Source organism: Pyrus communis, chromosome 5 (genome assembly GCF_041283825.1).
Source record: "Pyrus communis isolate YQ-2024b chromosome 5, ASM4128382v1, whole genome shotgun sequence".
Lineage (NCBI taxonomy): Eukaryota > Viridiplantae > Streptophyta > Magnoliopsida > Rosales > Rosaceae > Pyrus > Pyrus communis.
The window spans coordinates 19,426,769-19,450,825 of NC_142569.1; the positions used below are offsets into that span (position 1 = coordinate 19,426,769).

Here is a 24,057-nt window from a genome sequence, read left to right on the forward strand (position 1 = left end):
AAATTTGAAATTCACTGGTAGAATTAAATATGACATCAGTTATCGCAGAAGCACTCTGAACCCAACTCGAATGAAGCGATAAACACGTCCTTTTTGTGAAACCAACTGCACAGCCTTCAACCAAAGTTCCCTGATTTTCTTCATTATTGTCTAGAATTTCTGTAAGGCTGGACAACACAAGCATAGACCAACTATAACTGGGTTTGGAATGGAAAGCAAGTTTTCGAATGGGAAGGATGTTTTCGACAGCAATGATGTATAAGCAAACACGGGAGAGGTGTTTTTGGACAAAGACAAGACTTAATAAAGACAGTAAGTGTTGATGTTGGGAGGGGAATAGTTTAAATCCCAAGAAATTTTGAATTCATGTCAGGTACCATTTGAATTAATTGACGGGTTATTTATGACTCGGTTTCACCCTAAACTCATTATGTTGGATTCGTTTTTAACTGTTCAATTTTCATCCGATCCACGTCCCGTCCACACGCAAGATCCGCAAAGATGCGTCCGCACCTTAGAAACAACGTTAAGTCATTTCCCGCTTCCATTGTGTTTCATCTTTATCTTGCTCCTTGCACAAAAAGGGGCTTGTAGAGTAGGATGCGGTAGAAACCCATACAAATACTTGGGCCTGGGCCTAATAAAGCAATCACGTTCATGTCAGTCGCCACGTCCAAACGAAAAACAAAACCGTCTCTTTATTCCTCAAGGCCCAGCCCACTCAGTACACGAAAACACGCACCGCAAGCACAAAATAGCAGAGAGAGAGAGAGAGAGAGAGAGAGCGAGAACGTAACGGCGGCCCAGATTTATAGGGGACTGTGTTTAGTGTGAACGGATTCTTTTCCCTTTGGCGGTGTCAACAACTATCGGGACCGCACACAACCACACAACACAGATCCGTTTCCCTTCCCTTCCCATCCCAACCTCTTCCCTCCCTCTCTCTCTCTCTCTCTCTCTCTCTCTCTCTCTCTCTCTCTCCAGCGGTGTCCACTACTAATTTCACCGGGTAACTTTTTAGCTTAACTTACATTTTTACTTGAATTTTTTTTTTCTTTCTGAAAAATTAGGTTTCTGAGAAAAGAGCATCATGCTTTAGGCCTTGTTGTTGTTGTTCTTCTTCTTCTCCAATTTTGATCATTGTTGGAGAAGTTGCCTGAACTCACTGAGTTTCGGTGGCGAAGAAGTGAGCTCAGCTGCGGATAAGTTGAAGTAGTTTTCTTTTCTTTGTACGGCGTTTCTCGGCAACCAAACAGAGGTTAAGAGTTAAGAGCTAGAAAGAATGCTTCTTGTTTTGCTTGTCTCTTTTAGTTTTTGTTTGTTAAAAAATGGGTTTGTTTGAGGATGCTAGTTCAACCTTAAAAAATATAGTAGCTGGACATAAGTATTTACGAATTGATGTAATTAATTGCAAGCGTTTAGGCATTACTGCTGAGTTTTGTGTTATTAATTTCAGCATTAAGACCATTTTTTTCCGTGATTTTTTTTAACGTTAACATTTATTTATTTATTTTTATTCTCTAATTAGTAGTTGTCTCTAACAATGTTGTCTTTAAATACGACCCTGTATCTATTTTTTAGTACAATGATATACTTTACGCTAAGGGGAGGAGAGGGGGATTTTGGCTAAGCCACACAATGGGCAACCTAATTTGGTCCATTCACAAGATTCGAACCTAAGACCTTTCACTTACAAGTGAAGAGGAATACCACCAAACCATAGTAGTATAGTACTTAGTGGCAATACGAACCTGTATCCTAACTGTTAAATTTAGATATAGGCAAGATGCATTTCATATGTACACTCTTGGCAAGATTTGTGGTGCTGAGTAAGTTCACACTAGAAAATTTAGGACAATGGATCAAAGGCTACCATAGAATAGGTTGTGTAATCTTTACTACAAATACAAGATTTTCAGTGGAATTCTCGTTCTCATGATCTGTGTGGACGGTGTTGCATTGCGCGGCTAGTTTTATGTTCAGCAAAACTCTTTCATCACTACTTATTTCCTGTCAATCTTATATTCATTTTACTCCTGCTTGCAGGTGTCTGGTGTCATTCAATGCAACAGCATCGAGAGTGTTTGTATGGTTGGAAATCGTATTTGCACTGTCATTTTGGGGTGAGGCATATTGTATGTTAAAGATTTTATATTTGTTAAATATGATCAGATAGCAGAGTGGAAAGAGTTGTTGGTCAGTTATTATCCTGATTAGTTATTTGAATAGCATTACTACCCTTTCTCTTGGGATTGAGTCCTCGGAAAAATACAACCAATTTCTTCACAGAGTATCAAACAGACAGAGTTACTGATATTTATCTGTGCATATTATTATCAACGTAATATGGCCGATACTGCACAACTGGATATTCCTCCAGAATGTGATAGCAGTCATGCAACAAAATGCCAAGAAGAAGGTACGTCAGGACAGATGCATGAAATTGGTTCTGAAAGACAATGTAGTGAACCAACCAAACAAAACATTGGGTGCGCCATTGTCCAGAATGAGCTACGGGAAATCTGCAATGCTGGTGAACAATCACAGTCATTATCTGAAAATGTGACTGAGAATTCTCATCTTGAACAATTGGGACTGCCTTCTGAAGACGTGAGCAAGAGTAGTCAAAGTGGAGCTGAAAATGTTTTTGCAAAACAGGGATATCAATCCATTTCTGGATATAAACAAGATGAATCGTTACAAACCACAGCTGCAGTGTTTCCCTGTACTATGAAGGACAAACTGCAATCATTTTCTGGAAACGTGAGCGAGAATTCTCTCATTGATCAAATGGAAATGCCTTGTGAAGATCTGGGAGTGAATAGTCCAACCCAAAAAAGTTCATGCTCTGGACAATTGCCATTGGAACAGAAAAATGATTGTGGTTTTGGAACTTCATCTAGTGAACTAGCTGAAGAAAAGCATCCTTCTGCCTCAGATCATGTACAAAATGATCAGTTACAAGCAATTATTCAAGTACCCATCTGTGGTAGCAATGAACACTTGCAGTCATCTAGTGAAAATGTGAACAGGACTTCTCTTAACAAACAAGCAGGACTGCCTCCTGAAGATCTGTCAAAGACTTGTCAGACTGACAAAGTTTCATGCTGTAACCAGACTACATTACAGGAGATCAATGAATTTGGGTGTGGAAGTGTACACGGTGAACCAGAAACACAAAAAGATCAGCTTGACTCTGTACCTGTTCATAATAATGAAGTTACAACTACTGAAGTAGCACCCAGCTCTATTGTTTTTGAACAATCAAGGCCTTGTATTGAAGCTATGACCCAGGATTCTCCTACTGGACATTTGGAACTACCCCTTGAAGATGCAAGCAAGAGTCCTCCTATTGATAAAGAAATGGAACCACTTCCAGCAGATGTGACCCAAAATTCTAGTCTTGAAAAGACGGAAAAGCCATCTAAGAATGCACCGAAGGATAAGCAAAATCCAAAATCAAGAAAGAAGAAATATGTGTCAAAATCTTCCGTTGGCAGTGACAGAGTTCTGCGCTCAAAGACAGGGGAGAAGACTAAAAATCCTAAATTAAGTAATGATGTTTCAACTCTTGAATCAAGTAATAGTGTTGCAAATCCAAGTAAGGTTGAAGGCAAAAGAAGGAAGAAGAGAAAGAAGAGACAACGGAATAAAGTCATAGATGATGAATTTTCAAGAGTCAGGAAACATCTGAGATATTTGCTGAACCGGATAAGCTATGAGAAATCTCTGATTGATGCTTACTCCGGTGAAGGTTGGAAAGGATCCAGGTGCATAAGTTGTCTTTATTTATAATATGCTAGAGGATTTAGATATTTTTGTTTCAGAAAGATCTTGATTTTTTAATACTTGAGGTCTTCTGGTATATGGTTTTTTTGTCAGCAATTTGGTCATGTTTAATTTTCTACTTTTTATGTTGAGTGGTATCTTGGGCTTTGGCTTCTGAGTTCTGATTGCTTTTGTAATTTTGCAGCCTAGAAAAACTGAAGCCAGAGAAGGAGCTTCAAAGAGCGACTTCTGAAATACTTCGACGCAAGTTGAAGATAAGAGATCTATTTCAACGTCTCGATTCGCTATGTTCTGAAGGAATGTTTCCAGAATCTTTATTTGATTCCGAAGGACAGATTGACAGTGAGGATGTAGGAGAATTCTTTAATTTTAAGTTGTTCCACTTGTTAAGAAAATTATATCTCTCCTTTGACATGATTTGTCGTCTGATTTAATTTTCCTCTGGCATGAGTCACATTACAATACTGTTATGTTTTTCTATTTGTGCTTTTTACGTATGGGTTCTGATTTCTGATTCTTTTCTGTTTCGCACATAAAATGTAACAGTGTATTAAAACTTATATCATTGGGCAGATATTCTGTGCAAAATGTGGATCCAAGGACGTTTCTCTTCAGAATGATATTATACTCTGTGATGGTGCTTGTGACCGTGGGTTCCACCAGTTCTGTTTAGAACCAGCACTATTAAGTGAAGACAGTAATGTCCAAAGCACTCCCTTGTGTAATTTTTTTTTTTTTTTTTTTTTTTTTTTTTAAACTTATTATTGCTTAGTTGCTCAATTATTCATTTGGCTTGCAGTTCCACCCGACGACGAGGGTTGGCTATGCCCTGGATGTGACTGCAAAGTTGATTGCTTTGATTTGCTTAATGACTCTCAAGGAACAGATCTTTCTGTTGCCGACAGCTGGGAGGTCAGGTCAAAAGCTGTTGTGTGTGTGTGTGTGTGTTTTTTTTTTTGCTTAAACACTCTGATCTCTTATCGCACTCCTATTTCATCTGCAGAAGGTATTTCCTGAAGTGGCTGCTGCAGCATCAGGACATAATCAGGAGCACACCCATGGACTTCCATCAGATGATTCTGATGATAATGATTATGACCCTGATGGTCCAGAAACAGATGATGAAGTTCAGGGAGAAGAATCAAGTTCTGATGATGAATCTAAATATGCATCTGCATCTGATGGACTAGAGACTCCAAAAAATAATGACAAGCAGTACTTAGGACTTCCTTCTGACGATTCAGAGGATGATGACTATAATCCTGATGCTCCGGAAGTCACTAACGAACTTAAGAAGGAAAGTTCAAGTTCTGATTTTACATCTGACTCTGAGGATCTTGGAGCTTCTCTTGACGACAATAATATGTCTGCCGAAGATGTTGAAAGTCCCAAGTCAATGTCATTGGACGAAAGTGGGCCTCTTAGAGGCTCCGGCAAACAACGTTCTAGACATGGGCAAAAGAAACAACCTTTAAACGATGAGTTATTATCTTTATTAGAGTCAGGTCCTGGCCAAGGTGGTGCAGCCCCTGTTTCTGGGAAGAGGCACATAGAAAGGTTGAACTACAAAAAGCTGCATGATGTGAGTGTCTTTTCTAAGTGTATCATGGTTCTATGATCATACCACCTGCACTTGTTGCCTTCTATAATATCGTAGTATGGTATTTATTTCAACTCCACAAATTTCCCAGTATGCTTGGTTGTTTTGAATTAGAGAATATGATTCTTTTCTCCCTTAGACACCGTAATAATTGATACTTTAGGCCTCACAACTTTGATTGTTAAAACTGTGTCCTATCATTCTTGAGTGTCCTGCTGTTGTGGTGGTACTATAGATAAATGCATCATGTAGTCACCTATCTTAGTAATTCCCTTAGACGTAGTAATAATTGGTACTCTAGGCCTCACAACTTTGATGGTTAAAACCTGTCCATTCTATCATTTGTGAGTGTCCTGCTGTTGTAGCAGTACCGTAGATAAATGCATCATTACCTGTACACCTGCCTTATTAGTTGTAAACTGATTTAGGATAAAAACAATCTTTGACTTGAATGAATTTGACGATCATTGGGACTGGGCTATTCTTTCTTGGAGAGACCTGAAAAACACTAGTTTGTAGCTCGTCTCTGAGTATTGGGAATTCCTCATGTTGTACTTTTTGGAAGCACTGCAATTCGTCTCCTCTGATCCTTGTTTATCTCCACAAACATAGTATCTTTCTTTCTTTTTTAAGAAAACAGTTCTGCTTCAACTTGTAACTTATAGTTATTTGAACTAAATATTAATTTCTTTCTGCACAAGGAATGCAAATCCATGATAACTAAATTCTTGACCACGCTCACGTGGTTTCTTTTCTTCCTTTCTAACTTCAAGATTTGGTTGTGGTGTAGTAGGTGTTGCAAAACTACACGTGCGTCTGAAAATTTTGACTCTTGTAATAATGACTGGTAGTGCTCAGTGCTTCAGAATCAATGGCCCTTTACCTTGAAAAATTAAATAATAAGTAACTGAAATGTATTATGCAGTATGAATAAGTTATAATTTATAACTCCTGTCTATGTGTTTCATTCCCTTGTTAGTTACACTTTCTTATCTCATATAGTTTGTACTGTGCTTGAAGATCAACTGTTTATCCCAGTCACTAGTTTGCTTATGTTTGCTCTGTTTACCCTGATTTCTATAGGAGACATATGGAAATGTTCGTACTGATTCAAGTGATGATGAAGAGTGGAATGATACTGCTGGACCGAGGAAAAGGAAGAAAGTTACTACACAAGCTCCTACGATGTCACCAAATAGAGACTCGTCAAACGTTAAGAATGTAATGATCACCAACAATATAAAACATGATCTAGATGAGAATGAGAATACTCCTAAAAGAACTCCTCGCGGAAATAAACATACTCCTAAGAGAGCTCATCGAAAGTCAAAGGTTGAAGATACAAGTAATTTGTCGAACAAATCACAAAAAGGCTCTACTCAGTCCGCTCCAACTAGTGAGAAAGGTGGATCGTCACGATCAACATATAGAAAACTCGGGGAAGCTGCAACTCAGGTATTATGGTCCGAGTTTTTTCTACTCTTTCTAGCATATGAAGTTGAAACTTGTTCTTCTCTTATTCCCCTTTCATATATTATACCATCTTATCTTTGTTCTGTCAGCCTAGGTTTTTTTTTTCCTGTTACAACTTCCACTCAGCTGAGTAAGTAAGCTGTCACGATTATTTGTGCAACTCTTATGTGTTTGCAGTCCTGTTGTATAGTTAACCAAAATTGTCGTTAACCTCGTCGGTTGATATGCTTCCATGTTGATGGATCAACAAATAAACTATAATGTTATCAACCTGATGATAATTCTAAAAATCCAAGCTCTAGATGGCAATTCTCCACCTTAAAGAAATTGACCATTGAGGGAACGAGTTAAAAAAATGGAAAATTTTGATGAAACGCAGCCTATACAAGATGGGTACTTATGGTACTCAAAATTATGACATGCCGATGGGTTGGCGACATTGGTCAACTGACTCATGACATTGGTATATCAGTCAATCTTTGCACAGCATGAAGTTAGCCCCTATTTGAAAGTTTTGTATTTGTGTACATTGTTCTTGTGTGTACATTCACATGTATATACAATACATATATTATATACTCGCATCCAAATGTCAAATCTCTGGACTTCATTTTGCTTACACCTGTCAACTGACAAAAAAATTTGAGCATAGTATCCAATTTAAGAACCATTCTTGACAGTGTCGCTTACTTTAAGCCTTAAGGTGTAGAGTATCCCTATGAGCTTAGATTTTAGGTTCTAACTCTAAAGATTTGCGTTACTACTTCGAAGTCGAGAGTTAAAAACTAAAATGTAGCAGAACTTTTAACTTTAAACCTAAATTCTAGGTGAGAAGCTCTCTCTTAGTGAATAAAAAAGAATATCATAATGGTTTTCTTTTTTTTTTTTTTGCCAAAATCATAAAGGTTATTTGAAATGATTGTTAACTGTTATTTCAGCGACTATCCAAATCGTTCAAGGAAAACCACTACCCAGACCGATCTATGAAGGAAAGTCTAGCCCGAGAACTAGGAATAATGGCTAAGCAGGTCAGACCACCTTTTATCTCGGCATCAGTATTGCAGTTTCCCTTATTTTTATAAATGTCGTTACAGATATCATAATTTATTTATCCTGGTCTATTATTGCAGGTAAGCAAATGGTTTGAAAACGCTCGCCACTGTTGGAAAGTGAGTGTGGATAAGAGTGCTGCAGGAAATGGCACTCCCTTGCCTCAAACAAATGGAAAGCAACTTGAACAAGGTGATACACTTATTGGAGATTCTGATCGGAGTGGAGCTCAAGACAAGGAATTACCCAGGACAGATGATCGTAAACGAAAGGCTATAACTCCAAACAATAGAAAGAGAAAGCGTAAATCAGATGATCCTGATCCAGAAAACAAGACACCAGAAACTAATAGGAAAGGTACCGGAGTTATGACTAGACAAAGGAAATCAATTGCTTGATTCAAATTTTGCTCCTCAAGGAGAATAATTTTAACCATTTACCCCTTGCAAGAGAGATCTCTTGTGGGGCGAGAAAATCTGGCAAAATCCTGAAGGATTAATCCAAGAAGTGCACCAATGTTTCGTGTTTGGTGATGAGCTTGGGTTGTTTCCTGTTTCAGGTGAGTCGGAAGAAATTGCACCCCTCACAGATGCTCTATAGTATACTTCTGTACAACGAGTTGGTCAATTTTAATTACTGAATGTTGTTCTTGCTATCAAACAGCTCCTGTTCTTACCCATCTTCCATTTTTCTGATGCTGTCTAGTCCTGTGCTAGAAATTCACTCTTGTCACAGTATGACTCCTGAAAGACAATTGAGTGTTTGTACACAACCGTGTAATATGCGGCAAAGGTTATGTGTGTGGCGCGTTTAGATATTGGTCGTTGGATCTAAACCAACGGACCAGATGGCAATGAGGGTTAGCTTACGATCGGATTGGAAACCCCCCAAAACTGTTGAATTGTGGTGGTGGTGGTGGCTGAATTGCAGTGACGATTGTTTCAATGGTGGCGGTGGTGTCTTGAATGGTTGTGGCAGTAGAGATTGGAGATGGAAGCGATGTCTTCAATGCCCAATGCTTTGATTGGAGCCTTAATACTTGTGGTTAGGGTGGGCGCGGTTTGGTTTGGTGTGGTTTTGAGTGAAACCGAAACCGAAACCGAAATTTTTTGCAGTTTGGTTCGGTGCGGTTTCGAACGGTTTCAGTTTGGTTTTTAAGAAAAAAATGTACAATTTGCAATTTAACATATCAATAAGCATTTCTCAATAGCAATAGGAAAAAGACATTTGTTATGTAAACAATTAGCATGTTGCATGCAGTTGTGATGTTAAAACATGTTTGTGCAACAAAAGGGTGTCCCTTACAATGTTTATCATAAAACAAGTTGAATAAATTTGAATTCATTAAACGTGAGTAAAACTTTCATACTAGAATATGTGATATCATGCTTCAAATGAGTGGACTTCATTAGATCATTGTTCGACTCTTGATAACAAGATTAGTCCACCTTGTACATATATGTGTGTTTGTGATGGTATAAAATAACAAAGGTCCTTCAAGTTAATGAACGAAATAAAGTGATGAATGATGATATTTTAGTGTGGTTGAGTCCATACTAAGTGTATAGATTCTAACAAACAACCAATTAAAACATGAAATCTAATATGAACATTTAATTAAATATTTATTAATATAAGCAGTGCGGTTTGGTTTCGGTACGATTTTCAAAGGCCAAAACCGAAACCAAACCGTTCGATCCGATTCGATTTGGTTCGTGTTTCAGTTTTGGTTTTCGGTTCTAAGTGCCCACCCCTACTTGTGGTTTAGGGTTTTAGTCTTAAAGATTTTGGTGACTATAACCAAATCCTTTATTCTGTCCTCTCTACATAATTTTTTTAATTCCAATTAAGTAGACACGCCATTAAAAAATGTCAATACTAAGACACATGTTTAACAAAAGCTCCACGCAAACTTGTGTCATAAATACAATCAAGCTTGACGAACGTGGCAAATTTGGATTTCACAGGATTTTAATGGATTTTTTTAAGTAACATATTTCAAAGGATTTTAATAAACTCTTCGAATCCATATAGATTTTGGCAGGTTTATATGGATTTTTATTATAGATTTTTTTTTTATGGATTTGTATGAATTTCTATAGATTTATGGTTGATTTTTACAATGTAAATAATATAAAATTTTGACACACAAAGTAGAAATTCAAATAAAGCAACTACAACAAAAACACTTCGTAAAAAGCTCAAGGTCGTTTAAAATATTTTAAAATCCTAATTAACTACAAACTGATTCTAAATTTTTTTTAAATCCTTTAAAATCTTAATTTGATTACTCCTCGTAAGTATCAAACTATAACAAATACATACAATTCTCGTTATATATATATGTAAGTCGAGCCTGACACTTTTATAGGAGTCAAACAAAAGAAAAGAAATCCAAATTGTCAAAACTCAAGAGCGGGAAACAACGATTTCGAAATGGAAAAGTACCGCCATTCTATTCCTTTGTCTTCCCCAAAAGCTTGATAATCCTGCTGACTGGCAAAAAAGGGGAAGAAAAACCAGACCCTCTCTGTAATTCTCAAATTTCAATCATGGACGACAGCGCCACCACCAACAGCAACCACTCGTCCATTAAGCGATCCTCCTCCACGTCTCCGTCCCTGCAGATTCCTGCTCCCAAGAGGCGAGTCGTCCTGGGCGAACTCACCAACTTGCCGATTCAGGACTCGGATCGGAAGAAACCCAAGAGGAACTGGGTTAAGAGGAAGAGTAACATGATGAAGAAAGAAGAGGAGGAGGTCCATGAGACGGAGATTGTTTCGAGCTCTGTCGACCAAAGCAAGTCTGAGTGCTCGTCTTCTATATATCAGCATCTTCACTCCTTGGAGGTATATCATTTGAAACTTTTGGGTTTCTGATTTATGCTTGTTGGTATTGATCTTCCGGTAAAGAGTTGAATTTGATGATTGGGTTTGTGGGTTTTGATTTGCATAATGTTCAGAGAGTCGGGTTTTTGTTGTTGTTGTTGTTATTTGAATCTGGAGTGAGTTATGGAATCTAATCCCCATGATCTGGTTTATTTCTTGAAGATATGGTCAGGTTTAAATTTCTTTTTATGTGGGTTTAAGCTTTTCTTTTTGTTTCGTAAATTCGACATCTGATCTGTAAATTTTCCTTTTGGTAAGTTCTTCACATTGTTTGGTTTCCATCATAATGTTAAGAATTTTGATTTGTTGTTGACATTTGATTGGGAAGTCACCTTTTGGACTTCGATTCAGATTCATAAAACCAAGTGGTAGTTTTGTTTGGTTTACGTTTATGATTAATAATAGTTCTATGGTCCATTTAATTTATTGAGAAGCTGTAGTACCCGTTTTTGCACCATCAGGCCGTTGTATGCAAGGAAAATCAATAGGATTAATGATAACTATCTTAGTTATCTTATCATGATTTTATCGGGATTTAATCGAATATTAATGGGGTATGTGCTATTAACAGAAGCTTAGCTCAAATAAGACAGTTCTTTTTAAAATTTTACTATTACTAGGTTGAGGGGGAGAGTTCAAAATTATTACAATAATTTAGTGAAACGGGAGTTTTGAACCCAGGTCGCATGGGTAGAAACGCAACACCCTATACACTAGGATATTGAACCACATACCAAATAAGACACAGTTAAGGTAGTGTGAATTTTTACTTCTCCAATTTAACAATGAAACCCCCATAATTCCACTTATTTTGTCTCTACCTTCATTTTTGCATTAGCAAACACACTTGTATTCTGTAGATAGATCGGAAATAGTATCTAAGTTAATGGCTGACACCGGTAGTGTGTGGTTCAGATGGAGGCAAACAAGAGGCCGTCACCTAGTTACATGGGTAGGGTGCAAAATGATATTTCACCAAAAATGCGAGGAATTCTGGTGGATTGGTTGGTGGAGGTTGCAGAGGAATACAAGCTTGTTACAGACACCCTTTATCTCACTGTATCGTATCTTGACAGATACCTTTCTTCATATGCTGTCAGCAGGAGCAAGCTACAGCTTCTTGGTGTTTCTTGCATGATTGTTGCCTCGTACGAACTTGCATACCTTATACTAGCTTTGTTCCAACTTTAAAAGTTGTCTGGACATTCTTGAAATGGTAACATGAATATGGTTTTGTGATGCAGAAAATATGAAGAGATTTGTCCTCCACATGTTGAGGACTTCTGCTATATAACCGATAATACCTACGTCGTGGAAGAGGTGACCAATTTGAGTGTCTGCGTTAGTGTATTTCTATTTCTCAGCTTTTTAAACTAAATGTTGAATTTGGAATTACCATTTAGGTGTTGGAAATGGAGAGGGATGTGGTCAAATTTTTGAACTCTGACACCGGACCTCCTACAACAAAGAATTTCCTCAGGCAAGATAATCTTTTGAAATAGTATTTTGGTCATCTTGTTTGCCTTGGTTGTTTCTGCTTCTCTTTTCGTTGGACTGATGCGATTGATGTCTGACAACTGTTACTAATGCAATGGATTTCCAGACTCTTCACCAAAGCTGCCCAGGACAATTACAACGTAGGGCTACCATTTCTACTGTTCTGATGCTGATTTATACTCTCTTCTTTCTTTGTCTCTGATTCTGTTATTTTTCTGCCTTTACAGTCTGCTGGTGTGTTCGAATACTTGAGTTGCTATCTTTCGGAGCTAAGTTTGTTAGACTACAGCTGTGTCCAGTTCCTACCATCAGTTGTTGCTGCATCAGCCATTTTCCTTTCGAGGTTCACGATCCAACCTGATGTGCATCCTTGGGTAAGAAATAATGCAGCGGATATCGTATAGTAACTAACCTGAGATTTGACATTCCAAAGCCAGTAGTCAGTAGAGCTAGTTTTGTCAGTTAAGAGAGTATTTGATAACAGTTTAAGAAGGTAGTGATAACTTCGAAAGTTATAAAAATTAGGTGTAAATTGTACAAAATTCATAAGTAGAGTGAGTGAGGGAAGAGAATTACATGCAGAACACAGGCATAGCACTTGGGGAACTAGTTATCACTGTAAAGTTGGAAATTAGAATCTTGTCACTCGAGGAAGATTGATGGCTGATTTTTAGAAATATTGAAATGATTTTAGACCACGAATTTACTTGTATATTCTGCAGAGCTTGGCGTTGCAGTCCTACTCCGGTTATGGACCATCCGACTTGAGAATGTGTGTCCTTGCCATTCATGACTTGCAGTTGAACAGAAAACCAAGCTCTTTGCGAGCAATAAGAGAAAAATACACGAGGCCAAAGGTAATGTAGTTTTACCTTTCAAAACAGCTTTGGTGATTTATGGATTTAACTTTTCAAAACAGCTTTGGTTTCTGTGGGTAGCTGGAACCGTATAAGCTCGAAATTTATAGGACTTGTGCTTTCTGCTTTCCAGAAATGTTTTATCTGATCATGATGAGTCCACTGGTTTTCGACAGAATAAAAGCGTGGCCAAACTGTCTTCGCCCTCGGAAATTCCTGGAGCTTACTTTGAGGCCATCTACCCATGAACCGTTCAAGTTTTCCACACAAACACATTTCCTAGGAGCAAGCTGAAGGAACATATTACCTCAGGTTTGGAGCAACTCTGGAGATTATGCTGAATATAATTTTTTTATTTTTTCTTTAGAAAAACGCAATGTTTGTTCTCTGGACTCAAATATCTGTAAATTTACATGGACGTGGAATAAGGGATTGCATTTTTGTCGAAGCACAAACATTAACTAGTCAAACTACAAACACGTTAGTTGAGAAAAGTTATTTTAGAAGAAAGCACGAAATCGATGTTTTGAAAACTTCACATGAGATTAAGATTTCATATTTTTCATTCTTTTAATGATTTTAACAACATTAGTAATTATTTATGCCTAATTTTTCTTTCTAAAATACCTGAGTTATTTAAGCTATTACCCTATGTTATTTACGCCTTTCTAATGTACTTGTGGATATTTATGGGTTCTGACAACCCTGCTTGCGATTCCCCAAATACCTACTTGGTTTACTAATGTACGCAAAGTATTTTGGTTTTTTATTGTACGCGGTGTATTTTTGAAACCATACTACCCAATAACGGAGGAAACCCTACGATCCAATATCATGGGAGCCTTTTCTTTCTTCTCAAATACTTGCTTGTGATTCCTCAGGAAACCATACTAGCCATAAGGGGTGGTAAAAAATATCGAAAATTCCAAACCGAATTGAAAAAATCCTGAAATTGAACCAAAAAAAAAATTTCGATACCTAATCTTGAACTGATCCTGAAATTTTGGTACGAGAATTGGTCTCATATTTTTATTCGTTCAGTAATCTCGAACCGAACCGAAATAAAAAATATATATATTATATATAATTTTAAGGGTAAATTATACAGAACTACCTCAACTATTGATCCTTAATAGTTTCATACTTCGTTTTTAAAAAGTTTCAATGTCATATCTTATATTCGAATTTGTTATAATGTCATACCTTCCGTCAGTTGTTTGTCAATTCTTTTGTTAAATGATGACATGGCTTCAGGTGGGGCCCACTTTCTATTTAAAAATTAATAAAATATTATTAAAAACTAAAAAAAAAAATCATCTAATATTTTTTTAAATATTAAAATAATAATTCATTATTAAAATAAATAAATAAAAAAAAAAAAAAAACCCTCACTTAGTGTACCCCCGTCCCCCCTCCTCTCTTCTCCCCCATCTTCATCTTCATCCCCCAACCCCCTACCTGCAACCCAGAAAAAGAAAAAGAAAAAAAAAAACCCCAGTTCGTCTTCCCCTCGCACTCGCAACCACCATTTTCCCTTCTCTACACACCCCACTCCTTAAATTCACACCCATTCTTCCCATTTTCTCTACACCCAGGTTCTCCACCTGCGAAATCAGCTTGGCAAATGGGGTTTCCCGATTCCACCTCACGAACACGGTGATGGCGGCGTAGACAAGATCTAGGTTTTTTTTTTTTTTTTTTTGGGTTGCAGGTAAAGGGTCAGGGTAAGACAAACTGACAGGTGAGGGGAAGACGAATTGACGGTTTTTATATTTTGGGTTGCATGGGGAGATAAAGATGGAGGAGAGGAGGAGGAGACGAACTGAACGGTTTTTTTTTTTTTTTTTTTTTTGGGTTGCAGGGTGGGGGGTCAGGGGAAGAAGATGAAGATGGGGGAGAAGAGAGAAGGAGGAGGAGCAGGGGATGAACTGAAGGTTTTTTTTTTTATTTTTTAAATAATTAATTATTATTTTAATATTTAAAAAATATTAAATGATTTTTTTTTTTTTTATATAATTTTTTAATAGAAAGTGGGCCTCACTTCAAGCCACATCAGCATTTAACAAAGGAATTGACAGACAACTAATGGAAGGTATGACATTGCAACAAATTCAAAGATAAGGTATGACATTGAAACTTTTTAAAGACGAGGTATGAAACTGTTAATGACTCAATAGTTGAGGTAGTTCTGTGTAATTTACCCTAATTTTAAATATATATTTGGAATTGTAACAGCTATTGGATTCAATTAAACCCTCACTCAATCACTCTTTCTCGACCTCACCTCACCTTACTCTCTCATCCTCGCTGATATATCTCGATTTCTCTCCTCCTCCTTATTTTCCGTCTTCAAATCCGGCCACGTCACACAAGTGACTCACCTCTTTCTCTCAACTGACCTCCTTGATCTCTCTCTCTCTCTCTCTTTCTCAACTTCTCATCCCTCACTGAAAAACACGTTGTAGGAATGACAGCAGCTCAGGTGATAGCATTGTCAATCCTCACCAAGAGTTTGGCTTCGTTTGAAGGACTCAAACCTTCAAGCCTTAAGTTCACTCAGTCTTAGACTCTCTCCATCTCTCCTTCTCGAATTCGAAGCTCAGCAGCCACCTACCTTCTCACAATCTTACTCCGACGAAATCTCTCCACTCCAACCACCACCAGACCTCATGGCTTCATCCCCTACCACCAATTCTCTCCAGTCTCTGTGTGTGGGGTTTCAAATTGAGGCTTAGGGTTTCGAATTAGGGGCTCAGGTCAAGAGGAGGACACGGGTCCGTCTGACTATCTCTTCACTCTGTCTCTCTTTCTTGACCATCAATTCACTGTCACTTTCTCTGATTTCAATTTAGGTTTTTAATGTAGGTTCAGATGATTTCAATTTCAATCTAGATGATTTGGATTTTGATGCAGGTTCGGTTTCGGAAAATCCCGAAATACAGAAAATATTTTGAGAATCTTGAAGTTTCGGTTCAAAATCGGTCGTTGGATTCTTGTCTCGAAAAATTTCGATTCGGATTTGGTATGCCATTTTCGGTTCGGTATCCCATACCAAACCAGCCCCAGCCCTACTAGCCAATATTTACTTAAGCCTAATGTTTATTTACAATTCCCATAAAACATAGTACCCAATGCCACTACTGCTACTAATCAACAATTTTAAATAATTTTCAGCATTGCATTTACACAAAATACTAGTGACAGAATTATTATTTAAATGCATCTCTCTTTGGAGCTTCTGTAAAAGTTAATATGCGTTATTTTTTCTTTGTGCTATCAAGTTTAACTTCTAACCATGCACCGATTCTTCGGTCCTTTTAGTAATTGACAGCCAGAGGCATATATCCATTATGCACTCACTGCTTTCAATGCTGAATTACTGCAGCATAACTCATCTTATTGGTGCCTCTCAAGTGTCTATTTTCTTCTCTCCACATCAGCCATGGGATGTTAGGGTTTTACTGATCCTAAGTCAATTTAATTTATATAAAAATTAAAAATGAGTATTGTAAGATGTGAAAAGTGTGGGGCGTATAGAAAATGTGGAGTGTATGTAGAAAAAATGTAAGTGTACGTTGAGAATGTGCGGTGTGAAGGTATTATGGGAAGTATGTGATGTGTATTAAGAAATGTTTAATTGAAAAAACAAATGTCGAGTGTATTAAGTATGTGAAATTTATTCAACAATACGTAAGGTGTTAATATAATAAGCCTTTTTTTTTTTTTTTTTTTTTTTTTTTAGGTTTTTATCATATCTATTCATGTTTTATCATATCACAATTTGAATCTCGATTTTTACTATGTGGGCTAGTAAATGCATGGAAGTTAAGAATTAGAATAACTACATTTCTTTGTCATACTAATTTTAGTTAGGATTTTCGTCTTCAACCTAATAGGGCTTACATTTAAATGCTCTCTTCATTTTTTTCCATACAATGGTACGCATACACTAAAGGAGTGGAAGCATTAATGATAATTTGAATTACGACCATTCACTTGCAAATAAAAAAGGACTCGTTTGAAAGTGTTTTTTAAAATAACCGAAAACATTTTTGATGAAAATATTTTTAAAACTAATTTTAGTAAAAACGTAAGTAAATTCTGAAAAAAAAAAAAAAAAATTTGAATTGCTTTGTGAAAGAAGCACATAACTACTAACTCTTTCAAAAAGCACTTGAAGTGCTTTTGGAACCCAAACACATTTTTCTAACGCTTTCAGTTATTTTAAAAACACTTTTAAATGAGCTCGAAGTATACTACTAAATTGTAATAGCTATAATAAATATTAATATGAAAAAAAATACAACAATTGACCACAAAAATTACCATAAGCCAAACCCGGAAAAAGATTAGAGAAGTGTCCGTTCCAAAGTCCGAGACATTTTATGAACAAATTAGGTGTTCTATAAAATCAACTGGCAATAAAAATAGCAACTTGACTTATAATATAAGCCCGTATGGGTTACTCATCCGTGAGAGGAAATTGTAGCTATGAACCCTAAATTTTAACCCAATTGGAGTAATGGTCACTTAACTAAAATTCCTGTTATTGGTCCCTTAGCTTATCAAAATGTGCATCTATGGTCATTTTCGTAAATTCCATTAGAACTTACGTCAAGATGAGTCACATGTCATGCACATGAGGCTAAATGAAAGGGTTAATATGGAAGACTAAATGAGAAAAAATTGTAGCAATAGTCCTTTAACTTTGAACCAATTGAGGTAATAGTCCCTCAATTTTGGAGTAGGATTCTCTCTCCTTTTTTTTCCTCCCCTTCCTTTCTCTCCTATTTGAATGGTCACGGTTAACCCACATCAACATCTTATATTAAAGTTGAGGGACCATTACGTTTTAAGAATGGACCTAGTGGCCACCACTAGGCGATAGAGTACCGCCGTTATTTAGGCCAAATCGTTGAACAAAATTGGGTAGGAGTTAGGCGCCCGCTTTCTAGGCATTCTAGGCAGCAACCTAGTGGCGATCCAAACGGTGATCTCTTTTTTTATTTTTTTGGCAAACTCTGTTATCTTTTGTCGCCATCATAACTTTCGTCTTCGCTTGCTGCCGATCTAATGAGAAGAGGGAGGATGGAAAAGAGAGAAAGAGTGGTGATGTGGTGGAGCGATGAGAACGTGGATTTGCAAAGCAAACATCGATGTGCTTTCGGAGTTGTGAGGAAGAAGACTTGGTCTTCTGAGAAACGAAATTGAAACAGAAGAGGCGAGAGAGTAAGAGACTGATAAAGCGGGTTTAATGAGAGGAAAAGGTGGCATGGAGAAAGAGTAGAAAAATGAATAAAATATAAAAGGAGTGATAATATCAAGACCAAGGCATGGAGAAAGAGTGGAAAGATAAATAAAATATTAAAAGGATTGATAAGACCAAAACTAATTTCACAATTTTTATATTTTTAATGTTAAAACTCAGACAAACCGTCCATCTATCTTATGAGAGTCAAGTTGCATTTTCTAAACTATAAAGGGTACAATTTTCTTTAATGATAAACTAAGACCTAACAAGTTATATTTATATACTTTTAGTTTTTTTTTTTAACAATGTATTATTATTATTTTTTTAAAATCCAACTCATTTATATATAAAGATATACAATAAATTACTTAAAATTGCCTAGTTCGCCTAGGAGTCCGCCAAGGCTCCACCTAGGCGCCTAGGTCCCAATCCGCCACTAGACTAGTGCCTAGCATTTTTTGAAACTTTGATCACAATTAGGTTAAAGTTGAGAACCATTACTACTATTTTTTCTTAAACTTATTTATTGCCTATTTATCAAATATAGTAAAAAAATTATCCTTAATTTCACAAATATCACTTTTTTTTATAGAACTTTCAAATATACCCAAAATTTCACTTAAATAGATACAAATGCCCTCAAATTTAACAATCAAATAAATTAAAGACTTTTTAGCCAAAATGGTTCGACATTAACATAACTTATTAGTTTGGTCCTTAACAATGAAAATTAGTAGTATTGTCCTTGAATTTGTCTATCGTGAATCATTTTAGTCTTTATCTAAATTTGTCCATCGTGATCATTTTAGTCTTTGCGTAAAAAATTTGCAAATTGCTTTGTTAGTGCTTTAATGTGGCGCTAATTGGGTCTCACAAACACAATCATATAACGACATGTGGATTAACTTTAAAAACTATTTTTATATTTAAAACTAAAAATGATATTAGTAAAAAAAATAAAAATTATAAATAAAAAATAAAAAGAATAAGTCATCTTCTTCATTTGGTGGCTAAATCCAACAGACGTGCCCAAATAAAAAATCCTAACCCACCTAAACCCTCATTCTCTCATAATCCAAACCCTCCACCTTTCAATACAAATTTTTGCACCCTGAGATAAATTTAGTGGTTCTTTCTTAAAATTTTTCTTTTCCAATTGGGTTCGAAGATTAGAGAGAATTAATGCGATTCGGAAAGAGTTTCCACGTCCATGAATTGGGGATGGGGGCTGAGACTCAGGTCGTGGGAAGAAAGAAGGAGTTAAAGGTATGATTGAAATTATGCTGCTCCAACTAGCGATAACCGCGGCGGCGCTCAATGTCGGTAATGAGGGGGTCAAAGGAGATAGGGTTATGGTGGTGGAGTGTAGGAGCGAAGATGAAGTTGGACCAGAACTTGAGGCGCAGTGGCTAAAAAATATTTAATTTATTTGTTAAATTTAAGAGTATTTGTGTCTATTTAAGTAAAATTTTAGATATATTTGAATTTTTTTATTAAAAGTGACATTTTTGAAATTAAGGGTTAATCTTTTGATATATAAATACTCTTATGTTGTGGCCTATATTTAACTAAGGGGTGCGGCATAGTGAGAAAAGGAGTGGAGAATAGGCTTGAGGAATTGTGTGTTAATTCTCTAGTCCTTGTGCCTTTATTTATAGTAACAAGGAGGAGAGAAACTTACTCTCCAAGTAATACAAAGTCTATTAGGAAAGATCTTCTAGATCCCAAAGGATTCTTAATCTATATTTACTTAGGATTTACACAATCACTATATGTATTAGAACATATGTCACAACATTCCCCTTGAGTGTGCAAATACTCAAGTACATGGCGCATCAGATCTTCAGGCAAATGTAGAAGCAGTTGATGAATTTGTCTCGTCTAGTTGGCAAGGTAACGAATGTGAGTCTCAAAACAAACTGGAGAATGCATGGGTGGTAAAACTCACAAAACCTCACTATGGCAAAACCCAAGATGGGACAAAAGCCCATAATCAAAGGAGAAAAGTGAGAAGTTGCATTAAGTCAAGACTATACGTCTTCGAGACGCAAGTAAGACGTACATAAGGGTATGACCAACCCAGGATAGGTGCCTCGTCAAAACCTAGTCAGGTAGCAAAAACTCAGTGGGAAAAATGCTTATAATAATAGGAAGAAAAGCACATTAAGGTCAAGTGAATACACTTATGGATACTCCCTATGAGTTTGACAAAACTTCCAAATGAAACTACAAGCATCGCAAGTGAGAAAATTACGTATACCAATTCCTTGGACAAGCTTCTGGAAGGTAGACTTCGGCAGTGACGTCATGTAGAGGTCAGCAAGGCTGTCTAGGATTGGACTGCTTGACTTCAATCTTCTGATGCTCATGCTGATGTAGACACAATATGCTTGGCGTTGACTTGTTGGGATGTATCATGATCTGGTCAATACATACAGCGTTTTCTTCATGGATCGTTGTTGGGACTCAACGATTGATGAAAATCATAAAGATTTCAAATATGCTCCTATTGACCTTAAAAACTATGGGCACAAACAACTCCACATGAGTTCTCGACCATATCTCTCACGTGATGAGATACAATAAATCTTGGAATGATTCAAAGGTTTCGCAACAAAAGTCTATCTAGTTGACCTCCAAGATATTGCGGTGTTCCTTAATAGTAAAGAAATAACCATGCGAGAACATACCTTATGCGATTAAATAGATGGTCTGATTCAGCAAATCCCATAAAGTAGGCATTATTCTGAAGATCAAGGGAGTGTGATCTATTCTGAGATGCATAGGGATAGATAAGCCCAAATCAATAGTAACGAAAAAACGTCTTTAACACCAAATTTAGTGGTAACGTGTAGGCACAATACTACTTTATGCCAAAAGATTATCAGCACATAAGATGTCTGATTCTAGTGCATTGAGCTAAGTACAACAAACACCAATGGTACTTAGATATGGGTGCCTTACGTTCCAATATGGAACCTTATGCTCCATACCCTCCGTAAAGGTCTCATTTGCATCTTATGTATAGACGATCAGGGTATATTTGGACATAACACCTTTTGGGTTTAGTTTGAGTGGTGGACCAAAATACCATTAGAACTAGCTTGAAACTTCAGGTCAAGGTAATGTCGAGTTTTCTCAAGATTATTCATTTTAAAGTCCAATTTTAGGTGTGAGTTAGTTTTCTCAACTCTAGCAATTTCAGACTTTGTACACGCAGGGGCATATATCCCTAATTGATCAAATATTCACTTAGACGGGTATACCAAATCCGCCCGAATAGTTCTGCATCCGTAAAGGTGAAGGCCTCTTGGGAATCGAGAGGATGTTCTTGTGGTCTAGAACTGTTTGAATCAATATATGTAAGTCATTTGGAAACTCTATGTAGGTTTTGTATCAGGATCCCAAAGATACTACAACCACGTTTGTAATGCTACAATCAATCACATGGCATATAAGAGAAACCTTGCGCCATAAAGCGTCATATCGCACTATTTCATTCATCTCATTCGTCATCAATTGATTCTTCTAGTTGACCAATCAGTTCTACGTTGACGCTAATCAATGGAACGCGGTTTGTTATCGTTGTTTTTCATTTATGTCGGTGGTTACCATATAAATGAAACATCATTTATGATAATCTCATTCTAATTCCATATCTCATCGAAACTAGTATACTGGACCAAGAACTTCAGGTCTTGGGAGTAATCTGGATTTAATCTCATGAGATGAAAAGGATTGAGACAGTGATCGAGGGGCGGATTTGTTGGTGCCACGTTCCTCCATTTTTGGGGAAGTGAATCCTCGAACCGAATGATTTGCCACGCTTCTGGTGTAGGACAGGTTGATTGGCTAGCCGCCAATGTACGAGGGTTAGCCACAGTAGTGGCATTCTTGCTTTCGGGACGAAGGTCCCTCGTACATTTGGTACATTCATCTTTGTAGGCACATTTACAGCTGGTATATATGATCTCGTCACTTTTGCTAGATCAGAAAAAGTGTCTGGTTATACTCTGACGATCTAGATTGGGATCGAGATGAGACATAGTAGGGACATCCACGATAATTCGCGTCGTTCTTTAGGAACGTTGATGTTTTTATCTCCCCCTAGCGACGGGAAGATTATCTCATAAAAGTGACAATCGCGTAACGAGTCGTAAAGAGATCACCTGTCAAAGGTTCTAAGTAACGAATATTAGGAGGAGAATCATAACCGACATAGATTTCCATCCTTTACTGATAACCCATTTTATTTGTACGTAAGGGCGACACAAATGGCATATAGACCACACAACCAAAGACGCGCATATGTGATATGTCGGGTTCATATCTAGTAACCAACTAACAGACGCTTTATAAGGTTGGGTCATGATGGGCCTTGGGCGAACCAACATGGTTGCTTGTAATATTGCATGGCCTCAAGCAGAGATCAAGAACTTAGCACATATGACCAATCGATCATGCAATCATTTGAAGGCATTTAATGAATGTTTTTGCTTGGTCGTTCTGATTATGAACATGGGGTACTGGATGTTCAACTTCAAAAACCTAACCAACATGCAATATCCATCGAAAGTTTTTGATGTAAATTCTTCAACTTATCTAATCAAATAGATTTGATCAGATAATGAGGGTGGTGAGCCCTGAGCTTGTTAATCTGAGCCACCAATGTAAAGAATGCATCTTGTGGACAACAGCTACATGTGTACCAATGTGTAGAAGCATCTACCAATACCATAAAGTATATAAATGGTCGGCAGGGTGGTTGAATCAATCCACAAATGTCCCCTTGAATCCATCGTAGAAAAGATGGAGGGTGTTAAGGCATGATGCGCTTCCAAGTATGATGTCTTTACTTCTAGTAAAAGGATGCCTAAAATGGCACATCACAGATCATCTTAAATATCCCTAACGTACATCCGTAGCAAAAAGTCTTTTGGAGTCGTAGGCTTTTGGCTGGCCATATAGTGGGCCTGAATGGGTGTAATCCACTCGTTAAGCGTTCCATCTTCTCTAGAATACGCTTCTGGCTATATTCGTAGGAAGTGCAACATGGTAACATGCCAAGAAATTTTACTCCATTTTCTACATTGGTTTCAGTATGGTAATAATGCTCTCGAATATCCTTAAAGCTCAACAGGCGTTCTTCCGGAACGAGTAAGTATAAGGCTTCCCTTTATGGTAAAATTAGTACCACTGGATAATATAGGGCAATGATATGCCTCACAATCAGGTTGGATAAGCCTCAAAGGTTGTTAGAGGATGATTATGTATGAAGTTAGTATAGAACCAGACTGCTAACTTCTCCACAAAACATACCTAAGAATGAGTTAATTGTATTAGTCACATATGGTAATTTTTGTTAATTAAATCTTATTTGAGAATAATCGTGACATCCAAACACCAATCTTTAATCCAAGAACAAAATAAATTATTCACAAAGTAAACCAAATATACAAGGGGGTTTAGCCAATATGGCCTTCCATGTCTAATTTCGCTCTTCCAAATGTGTTAGGTGAAGCAAAGTTAGTCTCACATATTGACTATGAGAATGGTACTCCTCAATAACATTGGTAAAAGCACAGAAAAGTGCATAACCAATGATCTATTATGTCAAAACGAAGTTAGATTCTGCAGGGTTGAGGTTCAGGA

The 24,057-nt window shown here is 37.0% G+C and overlaps 2 protein-coding genes across 11 annotated transcripts; both read left to right on the forward strand.

Moving 5' to 3' along the window:
* Positions 1–776: 776 nt before the first annotated feature.
* Positions 777–9,261, forward strand: LOC137726706 (homeobox protein HOX1A). 10 transcript variants are annotated; one of them, XM_088694709.1, is made up of 11 exons: positions 815–1,009; positions 1,100–1,258; positions 2,047–3,770; positions 3,974–4,139; positions 4,363–4,486; positions 4,589–4,701; positions 4,793–5,371; positions 6,473–6,844; positions 7,801–7,890; positions 7,993–8,269; positions 8,576–9,204. In XM_088694709.1, exons 3-11 carry the CDS (start codon positions 2,347–2,349, stop codon positions 8,605–8,607), a joined length of 3,177 nt encoding a protein of 1,058 aa, XP_088550835.1. In that variant the 5' UTR covers positions 815–1,009; positions 1,100–1,258; positions 2,047–2,346; the 3' UTR covers positions 8,608–9,204. The 10 variants fall into 10 exon arrangements, with proteins under 10 accessions (XP_088550834.1, XP_088550836.1, XP_088550829.1 ...); XM_088694704.1 differs by having other exon boundaries at positions 8,705–9,204; XM_088694708.1 differs by lacking the exon at positions 1,100–1,258 and having other exon boundaries at positions 777–1,009; positions 4,589–4,725; positions 8,618–9,261.
* A 1,024-nt stretch (positions 9,262–10,285) lies between these two features.
* On the forward strand, positions 10,286–13,615 carry LOC137727080 (cyclin-A3-1). The gene is made up of 8 exons (XM_068466019.2): positions 10,286–10,761; positions 11,716–11,948; positions 12,045–12,120; positions 12,204–12,280; positions 12,404–12,437; positions 12,525–12,671; positions 13,020–13,154; positions 13,331–13,615. The coding sequence occupies exons 1-8, from the start codon at positions 10,465–10,467 to the stop codon at positions 13,400–13,402; spliced, it is 1,071 nt and encodes a 356-aa protein (XP_068322120.2). The 5' UTR covers positions 10,286–10,464; the 3' UTR covers positions 13,403–13,615.
* The last annotated feature ends 10,442 nt before the right edge of the window (positions 13,616–24,057 follow it).